At 44.5% G+C, this 15064-nt stretch overlaps 2 protein-coding genes across 8 annotated transcripts in view; one reads left to right on the plus strand and one right to left on the minus strand.

The window, feature by feature from the left end:
• The window catches only part of Sh3yl1 (SH3 and SYLF domain containing 1), a 29685-nt gene extending 28323 nt beyond the window's left edge, over positions 1-1362 (minus strand). For 2 of the 5 annotated variants that reach the window (XM_026412835.2, XM_077791695.1), the window contains exon 1: positions 577-1245. In XM_026412835.2, coding sequence (XP_026268620.2) covers positions 577-754 — 178 coding nt within the window. In that variant the 5' untranslated portion in view covers positions 755-1245. Of the gene's footprint in view, positions 1-576; positions 1246-1329 lie in introns of those variants that run through there. The other 3 variants (XM_026412836.2, XM_026412841.2, XM_026412839.2) reach the window with 3 other exon arrangements.
• A 44-nt stretch (positions 1363-1406) lies between these two features.
• Acp1 (acid phosphatase 1) lies at positions 1407-15039 on the plus strand. Of its 3 annotated transcripts, XM_026412843.2 has the most exons (7): positions 1407-1512; positions 6791-6864; positions 6952-6987; positions 7103-7216; positions 11973-12034; positions 13797-13902; positions 14035-15039. In XM_026412843.2, the coding sequence occupies exons 1-7, from the start codon at positions 1410-1412 to the stop codon at positions 14110-14112; spliced, it is 573 nt and encodes a 190-aa protein (XP_026268628.1). In that variant the 5' UTR covers positions 1407-1409; the 3' UTR covers positions 14113-15039. The 3 variants fall into 3 exon arrangements, with proteins under 3 accessions (XP_026268628.1, XP_026268629.1, XP_026268630.1); XM_026412844.2 differs by lacking the exon at positions 7103-7216 and having other exon boundaries at positions 6952-7065; XM_026412845.2 differs by lacking the exon at positions 6952-6987.
• The last annotated feature ends 25 nt before the right edge of the window (positions 15040-15064 follow it).

A 15064-nucleotide genomic window follows, 5' to 3' on the forward strand; every position in this document is an offset into this window, starting at 1 on the left:
TTTTTAAAAAGAAAAGCCATCATCATAGGGAGATGCCCCAGCGGCGCCATGCTCAGCTCTGGGGACTTCCCCACCTTAGTGATGGCGCACCTGTTCCTGGTCCCAGGGCCAGGTGAGGCCTAGCACTCGTCCCTGCTTTCCGCAGTACCCCGCAACAGGAACGTTCAGGGTCTGGCAGCTAAGGAGCTGACTCCTGTCCGTGTCAAGCGCACCGGAAGCCTTTCACAAAAACGAGTTAGAAAATCGGTAACAGATTAGATATTGTTAAATAACACAGTGCATTTCAGTCGTCAAAATTCGAAACGTCGTAAGAGTTTTCCTACGAATCGGAGTGAACGTAGCTAAATTTGAATGAAAACCGCTGTGGCCCAGAGTTCTGGCAACTATTAATCCCCATCTTGGACGATCTGCGAAACGATCCAGTGTGGACAGCGACTTGGTCTTTCTCGGGTCCTCTCCCACCAACGACAACCGTCGCCAGCAAGGCCTTCTTAAAAGTGGACGGGTGGTCCCGACAAACCAAGGTCCCGTCCCAACGCCAGGTGCGGCTCGTCTGCGCCCAGACACCTTACTCACTTGTGCCGGCGAGCTGCTCCGCTGCGCGCCCCTCGAGCTCCGCACACCTGCCCAGGAAGAGGAAGGGCGGCCACCCTCGGTTCCGCCTCCCAGGGCGGGGACGGCCCCAGTGAGGGGCACACCTGGCACGCGCACGGAGCCAGGCTGTGCCGCCCACCTTGGCCACGTACCTAAGCATTTTCGCGGGGCACAAGATACAGCTGCGCTCCACCTCCTGACTCCACGGAGCTTCGAAAACATTCCATTATTTTAAGGAGGGGCCACCCAACCGGCGCGGGCTGAGCCTCTCGGGGCACAGCTCAGACGCTGCCTGGCGGACAGGGGCGGAGGGTTCCTCGCGCCCAGGGAGGCTCCTCCACCAGGAGCCAGAGGGCGCCCGGAGGCTGCGGAGGCCTCACTTTCCGCAGGGCCCCGCTTATCCCCCTCCGCCCGCCGCCCGCCAGGGGTATCTCTGCGCCCCGCTGCGCCCCCACGGCGCGCTCAGGTGAGCAGCTCAGCGGCGCTAGACACGGCGGGGGTCCGGCCTGGAGGAGGCAGGAGACCGGTCCAATCAGGCTTCGCCTACCCGTCCCGCCCCGACGGGAGGTGCGGCGAGAGGCGGCCCACCACGCCCCCTGCCCTCCAGCTCGGCCCCTGCCGGAGGTTGGGAGGCCCTCACCCCACCCAGCCCCAACCCTTTCTTCCGGCTCTTCCCCTCCAGAAAGGGACTCTTCCCCTAGGCCCCACCCCCGCCCAGGAGGTAGACCGCCCCACCTGCGGCCCCGCTGGAGCGTCGGGCGGCGGACTGCGCAGGCGCGCGGCCCAGGGCTCGCGGCCCAGGGCTTGCGCCGCGCATGCGCTGCGTCGGGACGTACGCCGACGCGGCCGCTGGGCGCGAGTGTCTGCGTTTGAAGATGGCGGAGAATGGTCCTAAGTCCGTGCTGTTCGTGTGTTTGGGTAAGGGTCTTCCTTCCTGGAGCGGCGGTTTGTGCCGTGTGGCTCTGGGCTGCGTCGCTAACCATGGACAGTGGGCCGGAGGGGCCTGGCGGGTGGCCGAGCCCGGTACCCTCGCTTCTGATCCCCCGATCCTGTGTCCTCTCACCTGCCATCCGCCTCCCAGCCGAGTCCTGGCATCTGTAGCAGGCTTTCTAAGCCGGATGCTTTTCATTGCACCTGCTAGAATCTTTGGTTGTCGTCCATTGTGCCCAGGTGGACCCAAAGCTGCAAGTGTTCTCTGTGGAGCTTTGCACCAATAACTACACTGGTTCGCTTGCTGGTGCCCTTGGCTTTCACTCACAGTGGATCTCAACTAAAGAGAGGTGCATCCCTATCATTCCAAGTTCTGGGTTCTTCAGGTTCAGGTCTCTCTCTGACTTTGGTCTCCAGCCTGTCAGTGTACCAGTTTCAATTTATTACTTCAAGTACCTTCCAGATCAGAATTGTTCTCATTCCTAGAGTATCAGCACGTAGTCTCCCTTACTTGAAATATAATTCACTTTCCTATTAGTTTGCAGTATTCTTCCTTGGTGCCTCCACACTAAGGGGGATAGTCCCAAATTATGCTTTCTACCTGGTGTTTTCTACCTGGTTTGCTTTGCTTCTGCTCCTCTTTAGGATAGAATTCTGCCAGGTCCATCCCCCTGGCCTCCCTTACATTTTCCCACCTAATATGGGAGGGCTTGACTTTCCAGCACCATTGCTACTCACACTGGAAACACTACTGTGCCTCGACTGATGAGTCTTTTACTGGACACTATGTTGTATTTTGTATGGAACCCCTTATATTTTTGTAAAGTCAAACCTAAATTCTACCTTCTTTGGTTTCTCAGACTGTTAGTTGCTTCCTTTGATTCCTTATAGAGATATTGTATTCCACAATAATTATTTGACAGCCTTTTGAGATCCCAGCCAGAGCTAACATTCTTGTGGTCAATAACTGTGGCTTTTTTTCTTTTTTTTCCCCCCCAGTTTCAGAACAATACAGTATAACATTTTCTATGGGGGGGAGGTAAAAAGCTACATTACACATTGATAGTGAACACCATTTGATTTTTAAGGAAATCAACAAATTAAACAGTAGTTTATTTCAAGTTGGGTACCTATGGTGTCCCCTTGCCAGGCTAATCTTTGCTTAATATTATTGCTTATGTGGGCGTAAGCAAAACGGTAACTGAAAATGGGGAGGTATATGCTCACATGCATTTGTCTTCGATATAGTTTAGCAATTTTTTTAGTACTTCCTATGTGCTAGGCACTGGGGATGCATAGTATAGTGACCCACAGACAGGCCCCATGCTTTTTGGAGCTCACGCTGTCTCATCATCAGTCAGGCATCGCGAATGGGCTCGTTCTTTGGTATGAGATGTTAAGAAAAATAAAACAGGAACATTCAGGTGTGTGGTCAGAAAGCCTTCACCTGAAGGTGAGCTCTGAGCAGAGACTTGAAGGAGTCAGGAGACATCCCCATCTTGGGCCCACAGAACACCTGGTGTGGTTTCTAGGTGAGAGTGCTAGCCATATTCCAGAACAGGGAAGCCACAGTGGCTGGGCTTGGAGACCTGGTGTTCTTCTCAGCCAGGAGTCCTCTTGTGTGTGAGACACAATACATCACTTGAGTGACTGTTTACTTGGCTCCACGGATACCTAAGTAGTGCCATTCTAGATGCATGGGAAGTTTATTCCTTACGTGTATCAGATGCTTTAGAGCAGGCTCTGTAAACTCTGTAAAGTGCCACGGTGAATACTTCAGCTTCATGGGCCCTGCCAGTGTTGTAGCCCCAGATAGCACACAGATGAAGCTTGGCTGTGTAGTAGAACTGTTCATAGATACCAGTGTTGGAACCCTACATGTAAATTTTCACATATCACAAAATTTTCTGGTTTTGCATTTTTTTCCATCTGTTCAAGTTTGTAAAAATCATTCTTAGCCTATGAGCCCTCATCCTTAGTCCCTGTGTTGAGGGGGAGATCATGGGTGGCTCTGTGAGGAGATGGTCTCTATGGATGAGACAAGCATTGAGGACTTTCTAGCAGACGTGGGAGGGACAAGACTAATTCCAGCTGTAGTGCTGAGATAGCCTGGAGGAGGAGCTGAACTGGGAGGAGGACACCCCTGTGGGTGGCCAGAGACTGTGCTGGCATTAGAGTTTCCAGAACTTGTCCTAGAGGCAGCACCTGGGATTCTGTGCTTTAGTGATAACTTTTCTGTGCTGCATTTTCTGGTTTACTTATTTATATTTTGGTGTTGATGGGGTAACCCAAAGCCTCACAATGTTAGGCAAGTGCTCTACCACTGAGCAATACCTCCAGCCCGTACACTTTTTAATAACATTATCAACTTTTGAAATCTAGAGGGCAAGTTACTAGCATTTCGATTTCTTTTCTGTTGATATTGTAGACAGTATGACTTTACTTCTAGTCTCTTAGTTTTTATTAATTATAGTCTTTACATGACTCCTTTAAATAGAGCTATCAGGGGAAAACATAAGTGTGGATGGGTGTGTTTTAAGTCATTAAATATTCTAAGTTTTTGTATTGTGGGAAAATTAATCTGTTATTTTACAGTTAATGAAAATTATGAGTAAAGGGGTGGTCCCAGTCTTTTTATTGTGTCTTTAGATGCTGAGATACTGGGCATCTGTTATCATTTGTAGAGTTTGAAAATAACAACAGTTGTCCTAGTTTGGTGAGAGGGTTTGCTATTAAAGTATTGCCAGGTCGGTGGTAACAAGGGACATGATAAAACACCCTGAGAAAGCTTTTCAGAAATTAAATAATGCTGATGGCAATACTTGTCTTAAAAATCAAACCAAAATTTGGAGTGTGGAAGGGAAGAGCTTCACAGCATAGACTACCACATGGAGGCTATCCATGGTGAACTCCTCTCTTCTTTCCTTCCTTGCCTTACAGAAAAGCTTTTTAACTACTATGCACAACCACGTGTGTGGAAGAACGCGAGTCTTATAAAAGAGAGGCTGAAGGTTTGGTGCTCAGGGTGGTGAGCCGGCCCATGGACCAAGGGGGCATCTGTGTGTTTCACCACACTTTGGAAGATTCCAATTCAACATGTTTAATAGAAGCCAGAGTAAAGTGTGTCCTCTAGCTTCGTCTCTTCTGAGATTTCTGTTTCCTCCCTTCATTTTCTATTAGCTCCTCCTTAAATCAGTTACTAATGTCAGGGCTCACACAATACCTCACAATATGGTACTTTGTCTTGATGGGTAGTTTTGAAAAAAGTCTCTCTGATCATCTCTTGCCTTCCTGTGTCTTGCTTCCTGAAGTGAAGCAAGTCATGGAAACCAGAATTTCTGTAAGACAGGTTATTGAAAAGAGAATTCTTTTCACCAAAGAAGCCTTCAGACCTAGAGTCTCTCTCTCTTCTCACCTGAAGACATTCCTTCCAGTGAGTCCTGTCCCAGACCTGGGAGGAAAGAGTGCTGCATCAGAGACCAGGGAGGGCCTGAACAGATGGCATGACTGCGTTCCCTGTCTCTTACCGTTAGATAGTAGCCCTTTGTTCAGTCATTCTTCTGCACAGCGGTCACTCTTCATCTAACCGAAGCATAAAACTAGACAGTTTCCCCTTTGGGTCTTCCTTTTAAAGGCTCCATTGTCACATAAAACTTTAAATCAATCTGTTGTGCTTTTCTCTTTTTCACCTGTGTCATAGAAGTGCAGGCTGCAGTCTTTAGGATAAGTGAGGAAAGGAGTCACACCTTCCTGCCTCACTGTCTTTCCTGTGCTTTCTCATATTCACCTCATAGATGGTCTTTTTGCCTTCAGTCCTGTGGTTGTCCAGCATTTTTTAACCCTGCCAGCTGCTTTTCTAACTTGTAGGAATAGTCTGTTGTCTTAAATATCTCTGTCTGCAGGCCCTGTCTCAGTGCTTGGCTGGCAGCCACTGCTTCCTGTACCTAAAGTACCATAGTCACATCTTTTAATCCTGCAGCCCTGACTTAAATGTCTCTCCTGCCCTACTTATTGGACTCTCTTCCCATAAACATCAGCTGTCTGGTTTTCTTATGTGTCTCTTCTGTGCTTTGTAGCATTTTTATTTTCTGTGCTTTGGTAGTATAATGCTTGTTTATTAGCATATCTTTCATATTTTTGTTATACTGTGTTTCCTCTAAGTTGTGACTTTATACACGATCTGTTTGGAGATGAGAGCTGCTGCCTTTTGTCATTTTCCCTGTGCAGTTAAGGAATTTATTCCTTGTCCTGGCTCCTGGGTGGTAACCTGTAATCACCTTGGGATTTTCTGTGCGTGGTAGTGTCTGTTACTACTCATAGTGGCCCCACATTTTATGCTGAGCTCAGAGTCATGTGCTCTGTGAACCACATGTGTCAGGGGTGGGCCTGGGGGTTCAGTCTGTCATCCCTACATAATTAAACCCCAATAACAATTCTGAGCACCATGCTCTGGCAAGCTTCCTAGGTTGGCCGTACTAGTACTCTTTTAAAGTACTGGCACTTATCATGGGCAGGCGGGTAAGGGTTTCTGAAGAGATGGAAGCTTCCTGTTTAGAACCATTCTAGAATAGCCCTAGTATTTCTTCCTCTGACTGGTTCTAATCTGTATTCTCTTACAATGAAGCTGTAATCATTGTAGCACTTCCTGAGTTTCATGATCTTCCTAGAGAATCATTACACCTAAGGGGGCCCCAGACTTTGTAGCCAGCTAGCCTGGAGTGAGGATGACCCAGGAGTCCCTAACCTGGCTGCTGATGTCAGTTGAGTGGCTGGGAGTGTTGCGCCCTAAACCTCAAGCTAGTTAACTTCTGATGGCACAGTCCTTTTAGCACAGGGCTTTGCAGCAATTGCTGAGTAAAAGTTTGTGTTCACTCACTGTTTATGTCTTAATACAGTTGTTTATTTGCATATTTTATGAAAAATTTTTATGTTATCTATATTTGAAAATACATTCTTTCAATTTTGTTGTATTTTGTTTTAAATTAAGCTGATTACAACCTACTTCATTGATTTCTTAACCTATTTCAGGTCATAGTTGCAACCTGTAAAACTAATATTGGTTATAATTGCTTTCTGTTGTTTTCGTATCTGGGCAGTTAGTGTCAGATCACTGAACCTGGTGATCAGCATTCTCTGCCAGGGTTCCTCTGCACTGCAGTTTTGTTTTTTGTTCTTCTGTAGAGAAGATGCAGATACCTCCCACCTGGCATATGAGTCTTTGCATCGCAACTAACACACTCTTTATGTCCTCTCCCTTCTTTTTAAGGTAACATTTGTCGGTCACCTATCGCAGAAGCAGTTTTCAGAAAACTTGTAACTGATCAAAACGATTTAGACAACGTAAGTACTGTTCAGTACATTAAAGAGGCCAACCTGAACACCTCTGGGCAAGAAAGTGCCAAAAACATTCTCTTTCTTCTCATGCAGTGGAGGATAGACAGTGCAGCCACATCTACCTATGAAGTGGGGAACCCCCCTGACTACCGTGGGCAGAGTTGCATGAGGAAGCATGGCATCCCCATGAACCACGTTGCCCGGCAGGTACCGTACTAGAACTTGATTGTGTTCTGTGTTACAGTGGACCATTGACAGCGGTGCTGTTTCCGACTGGAACGTGGGCCGGGCCCCGGACCCGAGAGCCGTGAACTGCCTAAGAAATCATGGCATTAGCACAGCCCATAAGGCAAGACAGGTAGAAGAGATCTTGTTTAATTTCTGCACAGAGGTGGAGAGGCCTGTGTGTTCACAGCTGTGTGTATTTGGGGTGAACCAACCTGCTACGTGTGGAGTTCTGAAAGACTTGCATGACCTTGGGATTGCTTACTAAAATGCACATAAAATTACGTCAATCACTGAGAGCAGTGGCTGCTAGATGGCTGCCAGCTAGAGCTGTGGTCTCCGTTCTCTTACCACTTCTTGAGTTTTAGTTAGACATTTAAGGCCTTTGTGACTGTTTGCTTACATTACCAAGTTTGTTGCTAGAACACAGTCACGTAGTATATACAAAAGCATATTTTAACTATAAGTACCTTAAACAAATAAAAGGTAATACTGATATTATTATGTGTCCCTAATTAAGGATGTCATGCCAGACTTAAGTTTGAAGTCTACTGAGATTTAACAAACTTCATATGAAGGTAGCTTTGTATTTATATTATAAATCAGAAAATACAGTTGTGTTTCTGAGAGTTCTTTATTTAAGCTTGTTATTTTCACTGGGCAGAAGATGAAACATTTTATATCATGTGATGATTGTGATCTTTCCAGGCTTTTGCATACCTTGCCAGGTTCTACTTGTATTTTTTAAGGTTATATATTTATTTTAATAGTCCTTCAGCATTACGAGCTGTCTGTTTTCAGGTCAGATGTCTTTTCATGCACTAGGTATATAACAAAAGTGGATGTGGATGGGTTATTTCAAATACACATGCCCTAAAAAGCAAAGCTGAAAACTTAAGGAGCAGTTTTGATTACCAGCTTTGGAACTAGCATTTCTGGAGTCTAATTCTGCTTTTCTTCCTGTTACTCTCAGGGATGTTTTGTGGCTGGCTGTGGTGAGGCATGCCTGTAAGCAGTGTCACACCAGGTCTTTTGTGTTCACATGTTCCTTACCAGTTGTCACAGTTTGTGTAGTGACTGTTCCAGTACGCTTCTTATTTCCCTTGTACTTTCAACCTAGGTGTAATAGATGATACATTTTTACAGTTCTCACTTCTTTTCAACTCAATCAGACTCTGGAGAAGTATGTTCTCAGTCCATTTGGTTGCATGGAGATTTGTCTTTGTTATACAAGCTTTCCTCTTTTCCGTAAACTTGTCATTGACAAATGCACAGAGTGAGTGTAGCCCTAAAGCCCTTTGGAAACCAGTGCCCATTCCTGCAAAGGTCACTCCCAAAATATTGCCTGCCTTTCAGCCTTGTAGAAGTAGGGTCTTGGGCCTCTGCATTCTTGTGCCAGCTGTTTCTGTTGTGCTGCTGCTGGTCCCAAAAGCTCTTCCTTGTCCTTGCTGGATGCTGTGTGTTCCACAGCTTGTTTGCCCCTGTGCCCTGCTGGGTGTGGGCTATTGCTAGTTTGGGCTGCACAGGTGGTGGAGGGTGGTGAGCATACTGAGGTGTTCCCACTTCTGTTCTTTGAAAAAGTTTGAAGAAGATTGATGTGATTTCTGCTTAAAACTACTTTGTTTTTTCTCTGGCTAAGTTTTCCTTTGGTATTTAGATTCAGCAGTTTTGTTGTGGGAGGCCAAAGTGTTCTTCCTTACCTGTGGAAAATTCCGGGATGTTATCGTTTTATATTTTACTTCTCCTGTTTCTCTTTTCTTCTGAGAGTCAGTTTATATTGAACATAAATTTCTTATGATCTTTTCTCCATTTTCCATCCTTTTTACTTTTCTTTATTCTGAGATTTCCTACTGACCTGTTTTCTGATATACTAACGCTTCTGTATTTAAAGTCTGTGGAATTGTTCATTCTGAGTTCTTAGTGACTTTTGTTTTATTGACAGTATGCATTTACTTGTTTGTTTGTTTTTTTTAAATAGATTAATTCTCTGAAATCCTTTTCCAAATGCACATTTGTTTATTTTGTTTGTTTTTTGATGTGAGGTATTGGGGCTTGAACCTGGGTCTTTGTACATGTGAGGTAAATGTTCTGCCACTGAGCTACATCTCCCAGCCCATCTGAGTTACTTCAAACAGTTTGAATTAAAGCCTAGATCATTTGTGACCCTACTGTCTTTGTTTTTTCTGTTTGTATGCTTGCTAACTTCCCGTTAAATTCTGAACGTGGTATGTGGGGCATGGTGGAACCTGTGGGTAATTGTGTTTTGCCCCATATGGTTGGCTGTTGCAGGGAAGAAGGTAGGTGGTCACCTCAGTATGATCGGGTGGAGCTGACTTGAGGCTGGCAACAGCTGTTATTCAGGAGGCTTAATCCACCTTTGAGCTTCCCAGTCTTTCTTCTGGAGCATCAGGCACAGAGTTGGCAGAATGCCTCCAACGTGGCAGCTTCTACAGTAGAGTGCTCATCTCTTACTGAGTCTGTGCAGCCTCCAGGTGCCCTCTGGAGCTTCTTGCCCTGGGTTGGTGGAAGACTTGGCAAATTCTTAGAAAAAAAGCATGTGCCAGGCCCCCGTCTTCCAGGACCTGTGTTCCTCCAGGGATGGCTGTCCCACCACCCCTAATTTCAGTTTTCTTCTCAGCCTCTGAACTTGTGACAGCTCAGCGGTGCCCTGCTTTCCTTGGTCTCTTACCTCTTAAGCAGACTCTTGCAACCCAGTTCTTAATGGAGAGCTGTCTAGTGCCTTGAAGAACATCTGCCAGCACCCTGCCTGGCATCAGCTCTCCATGTCATGACAATGAGAACATCTGGCATTGCTCACTGTCCCCTCTTATGAGAACCCCAGTCCCCTGGCTAAAATACAGTTTTTTAAGTGTGGTCCAGTGGCCATCAGTCTCCTTTGAAGATGTGTTAAAAGGTTCATACTGAGCAGTGGGCCTGAATAGACAGGTGTGAAATGATTGTTGACTGGACCTCCAATTCTGCATTGTAGCTGACCACTGAGAAGCTGTCTATCACATTTCAGTTTTGTGTAATGATCTGCAGGGTTGCTGAAACACTCCTTTAAACTGCATGTTTGGGTGGGGCTGAATTTACTTCATGTAGTGCAACTCCAGCAGCATTTTGCAACAGAATACAATACAGATAGACATAGGAAGATCCATCCTAACCAGTGGCACTCTTCTAACCAAGAGCTGGTTTGGAGAGTATAGTTGTTCTTCATTAAAAATAAAAAAGTTTTAAATTGTAACAATTTATTTAAACATTATTAGTAATGGTGACAAATATTGGTAGATATAACCCCTGTAAACAAGTTGCTTTAAGGCAAGGCTGAATAGTTTCTGAGAGTTCCTAGGCTCTTCTGCTGACCATGAGCTACGATCAGTGTTGGTGCATCAGCAAGTGAGACTCTGTTGTCTTGTGTGAGCAGCCTGTGAGACCAGCCAGCTTGTTGAGTGCCATCTGGTGGCATTGCTGCCACAGCTGCAGAGTTGAGCACATTCAGGAGTTCTTGGGGCCACAAAACCAAGTGGTTGCAGGAGCACTCATGACTTCAAGAGCCGTCTGGGTGGGTGAGGGTCTTCTAGTTGTTTTTGGTAGTAGAGTTAATTTGACCCAAGCCATACATGTCTGTCTGCAAACAGAAATCCTCTTCTAGACATTTCCTGTGAAGCATTAAGTTATAGCTGTTGCTGTTCTTTCTCAGTTATTTTAACATCTAAAAATCATGTGTGACTTCCCTTAGCAAGTTGCTAAGCATTTCTTTTTTTAGGGCAAATTAATTACAATCCAAATTGTTCATCCAAAATTAACAATTTTTAAACAGTAAATCTTTGGACATTTCTCACATGTGATTTGAAAAAATAACGTAGTGTGCTTATATAATTTTTGTTCTAATATCTTAAAGTAGATAAATTACTTTTTTAATAGGTTAATTAGTTAGTGTCTTGGGAGTATTAATACAATCCACTCCTTTGTAATTATTGATTTGCTACACTAAAAATTGATGGAAGTGCATATGAAGTCATTTTTAACAGAATAATGAAGAATAAGCATATTTATTGTTCTTTTACCGTATTCATTGTCTATGATATTATTACTGTTCCTTCAACCAGGTTTTCATTGTCTCCTATATTAAATGACATTTTAGAGGATTTTTTTTCAACAAGGAAGATTATTATTGAAGTTATATTCTAGGGTTTATTTTCACTTTTATTCTGCAGCATGTTAATGATCTTTTGTTGTTTTATTTTCTTAATAATCACAATTTATAAAATAAGTTTTCACTTGCATCGTAAGTGGTTTACATTTGTAATTGATGATGTTGGGTTAGACTCAGGAGTTCGATAATCTCCTTGTGTCATATTTAAGTTGAGGGTGTTTGGTCAGGGTAAAGTCCACAATTCAGTTGCTTCTGGTGAACCTCCTCTGACCTCCCTGCTGGAAATTTATCCTCCTCCCTCTCCCAGAACCCCGTCCTTGGTGTTTCCTGAGGTATCTGTGCCTCCTGCCTGATTGGGTGGTTTCACGAGGACAAGGCCTGTGGCTTCAGCTGGGTCTGTAACAGGGCCTGGGACACTCAGTGCCCATGAATGAGAAACAGTGGTGGAGGGTTGTGTGCCCACAGACTGCCTCTGGTTTCTAGGGGACGAAGCTGACTGTTAGTGATCACCACAAGGAGTCTTAGGAGATAACATTTTCTTGTAAGCGCTAATACAACTTGGGAAGTAGATTAACTGTATTTTAACTTAAAAGTGTCCTGAATTGTTTAATTACATTGTTAATTAGCAAGTTTAAGAAACATACAGTTTGGTTCTGTTTTATTTTTTCTTCTCTATTTTTGAGAGGTATAAATATAAATAACTGTATTTTGACTTCTTGCTCAATTTTAGGTGACCAAAGAAGATTTGGCCACATTTGACTATATATTGTGTATGGATGAAAGCAACCTGAGGTAATCATTTTTTTTTTTTTTTTTTTTTTTTGAGGGGAGATACCAGGGATTGAATCTATTTTCAAAGTGTAATCTTATCCCATTCTCAGTGTGGTAATAGGCCAAGTTGTTTGCTGTCCAAAGTGACTTTTATTATGTTACAGTTTCTCATACACAGTGCTGTTACAATGTGCATAATTATTTACTTAAATAACATTAATGGAAATTCAGAGAATAATCTGGTATTTCTCCTGGGTCTCTTTACAAAGAGAAACATAGACAGGAAAATCCGTTTGGCATGATAGAGCTGGACAGTAGGGCTGGGGTCTGTGATTGTAGGAGATGTGTTGATTCCTATGATTGATATCCTTACTGCAGCAATTAATGAGCTAGGAGTGTTTGTTCCTCCAGTAACACTGCCCCCACTCAAAGTGAGACTGGAAAGGCAGAAGACCTTTTACTGGATTTAAGATTGAGCTAAAACTAATGGGCTGAGGTATTACATAGCAGCGACTATAAAACCTCAAGCTTACATGCCTGAAGGCCCCAGCACTTCTGCAGGAAGTTTCTGTTATTGTCAGAGAGGAAACTGAGGAATGGCTAGCTTTAGTTCAGGTGCACAGCAAAGGTGGTGGATGTGGGAGGCCTAGGCTGTAGCCTCCACCACTACAGCTTCCTCGCACATCATCATGCCCTCATCTTGTCCACCCCCAACCCCCTGGTGTTTATTATTGCTGCTGTCAGTGTAACCATAAGCATTTATTGACTTGCATCACTACTTATTTAAAAATATTCCATGTTTTTGATGAAGAGATATTATCTGTGCTTTTAATTACTTATAGGAATGAACCAGTAACCATGGTAACAATTTTGCTTATGTTTTTGCATTAATTAGGCCCTTCATTAAAATTCAGGGTTTTTTTTTCATTTTTATTGTTCAGTTGTTAATTTGTTTTGTCCTTTTCTAAAAAAATACCACAGCTTATAGGTATTATAGAAGGTATCCTATCAGGAGACTAGATACTCTTGATTGTTGCTGAGTGTACAGTGTTCCCTGTGGGATGTCAGTCGGGTTAGTTCTGGGTGAAGCTCCCCTGGTGCTCTGGCCTTTGTGTCCCAGCCTAATTTCACTTCTTCTTGGATCTTCTGTTGCCCTGCAGCCTGGACCAGATTGTCCACTGACTGTGAGGCCCTGCAGGTCCAGGGACTGTGCCTGGTTCAGCTCTGAGACTTCGGACAGGAATGTTCTTGTCTGTCCTGCTCCTAGACTCATCATAGGGGCTCAGTTGGAATTTGTCAGCTATGTGGAAGAATGATAAAAATGTAGCAGTGTGAAAGTTAGAAGTGAAGACACCAGGAGAGTGGTGTGGGCATAAGTAGTGAGGCAAGAGCCATGGATATGCATGTTTGGCCACCATGGGAAGTAACTGTGGCTCTTGGAGTTCCCTCATGTCACCTTGTTTCTCTCTGAAATATCTTTCTGACTTGATGGTTTCAGTGTATTTCACAAGAGAACATGGAGCTGCTGTCTGATGGTGAGGTGTACTTCCTGTGTGTAGGAAGTAGTGGGACGTGCTGTTGCTGCTCACTCCCTGCCCAGGAGACAGAGCTGTGGCACACAGTTGCACAGAGGGCCTGTGCCTCAGTGCAGGATTTGGTTTCACTGAAAATCAGGTCACTTTTGCTGGATTTTGATATGGGTATTTCATAAACCCCTAGCAGATGTCCCTGTTTAACTTGAAACCATAGATCAGAAAACTAAGTTCATGTTTCGATTTTGCAGAGATTTGAATAGAAAAAGTAATCAAGTTAAAAACTGCAAAGCTAAAATTGAACTGCTTGGAAGCTATGATCCACAGAAACAACTCATTATTGAAGATCCCTATTACGTAAGTACAGTGCACATGGTAGGGCCAATGTAAAGATCTGCAAGTCCAGGCCTTCGGTGTTAAGTGACAGGCTGAGGTCCCTCAAGGACACTTTGGGTGCTGGTATTGCCAGCTGTCCTTCCTGTCTTCCAGGGGAACGATGCTGACTTTGAAGTGGTGTACCAGCAGTGTCTCAGGTGCTGCAAAGCCTTCCTGGAGAAGGCCCACTAGGACCACCTGCCCGCTACCAGCTGGGGACTCTCCCTATCCACGTTCTGCATCCTCATCCTGTGCTCCGGTGTACTGCCACTCCTTTGACCCAGGCCCTGCCTGCCCCTTCAGCTGACTGTTGTCTCTGACCTGACCTGACCTGACAGATCATTGTAGGTGGAAACCAGCTGTGTCTACAGAAGAATCAATAAAAATGTTGGACTCAAAGACAGTTTGTAGGGTGCAGTGAGAGTTCTTAGACTAGTGGAGCCTTCTCTTTGCCCTGATTATGCTAGTGGAGTGAGCAGAGAGAAAAACAGCCCCAACCACTAAGTACGCACACCTGAAGGCCCAGGTTAGTCTCTGTGCCCAGTAAGGTTGGATGGCCTGGTCTCCCTGCAGTGATTGTGTGTGGCTGGCCAGTGCCTACAGGGCACCTGTGCTCATCTGTGTATTCAGAGTCACAGTGACCTTGTCCATAGCGGCTCTCCATGGCTGCAGCAAGTGTTTTAGCTCACACACACACAGTGCACATGATAGGAGACAGACCGATGGGATTGATCTTTAGCACCTTTAGTATTTGTTGGTTTTTGTCTGATTTATTTCACAAAGTCAGCTTATTTGCTCTCATTTGAGCCACTTTGTATCCAAAAATTTAATTATATCTGGAAAGGACACTTGTATGCTATGTATCCTATGGTTGGTCGAGGGGTATGTTTGTTTTATATGCACAGGTGACTCAAATGTAAATTGGCTTAGGTATGAAAAAACAATTTAAGCAGTCAGTTATGTTGGTGTCCTTAAGTATTGATATGTTAATAAATGTTTCATGAGTATTTAAAAGCTATAGGCAAATACAGGTAATTTCACTATAATCTCAAATTCACATGGATATATGTCAGAAAAGATTGTTTTCAAAATAAACTTGGGTGTTATAAAAATGCAACAGATAAATCTGATGTCTCGCCTGCTT

Source organism: Urocitellus parryii, chromosome 12, assembly GCF_045843805.1.
Source record: "Urocitellus parryii isolate mUroPar1 chromosome 12, mUroPar1.hap1, whole genome shotgun sequence".
Taxonomy (NCBI): domain Eukaryota; kingdom Metazoa; phylum Chordata; class Mammalia; order Rodentia; family Sciuridae; genus Urocitellus; species Urocitellus parryii.

Bases quoted from the DNA above. Each gene is read 5' to 3' on its own strand.
- Acp1 (XM_026412843.2), top strand. From the start codon at position 1,410: ATGCGCTGCGTCGGGACGTACGCCGACGCGGCCGCTGGGCGCGAGTGT. The intron at 7,217-11,972 runs GTAGAAGAGATC...GCTCAATTTTAG, and splicing joins CAGCCCATAAGGCAAGACAG to GTGACCAAAGAAGATTTGGC. The intron at 12,035-13,796 runs GTAATCATTTTT...TCGATTTTGCAG, and splicing joins ATGGATGAAAGCAACCTGAG to AGATTTGAATAGAAAAAGTA.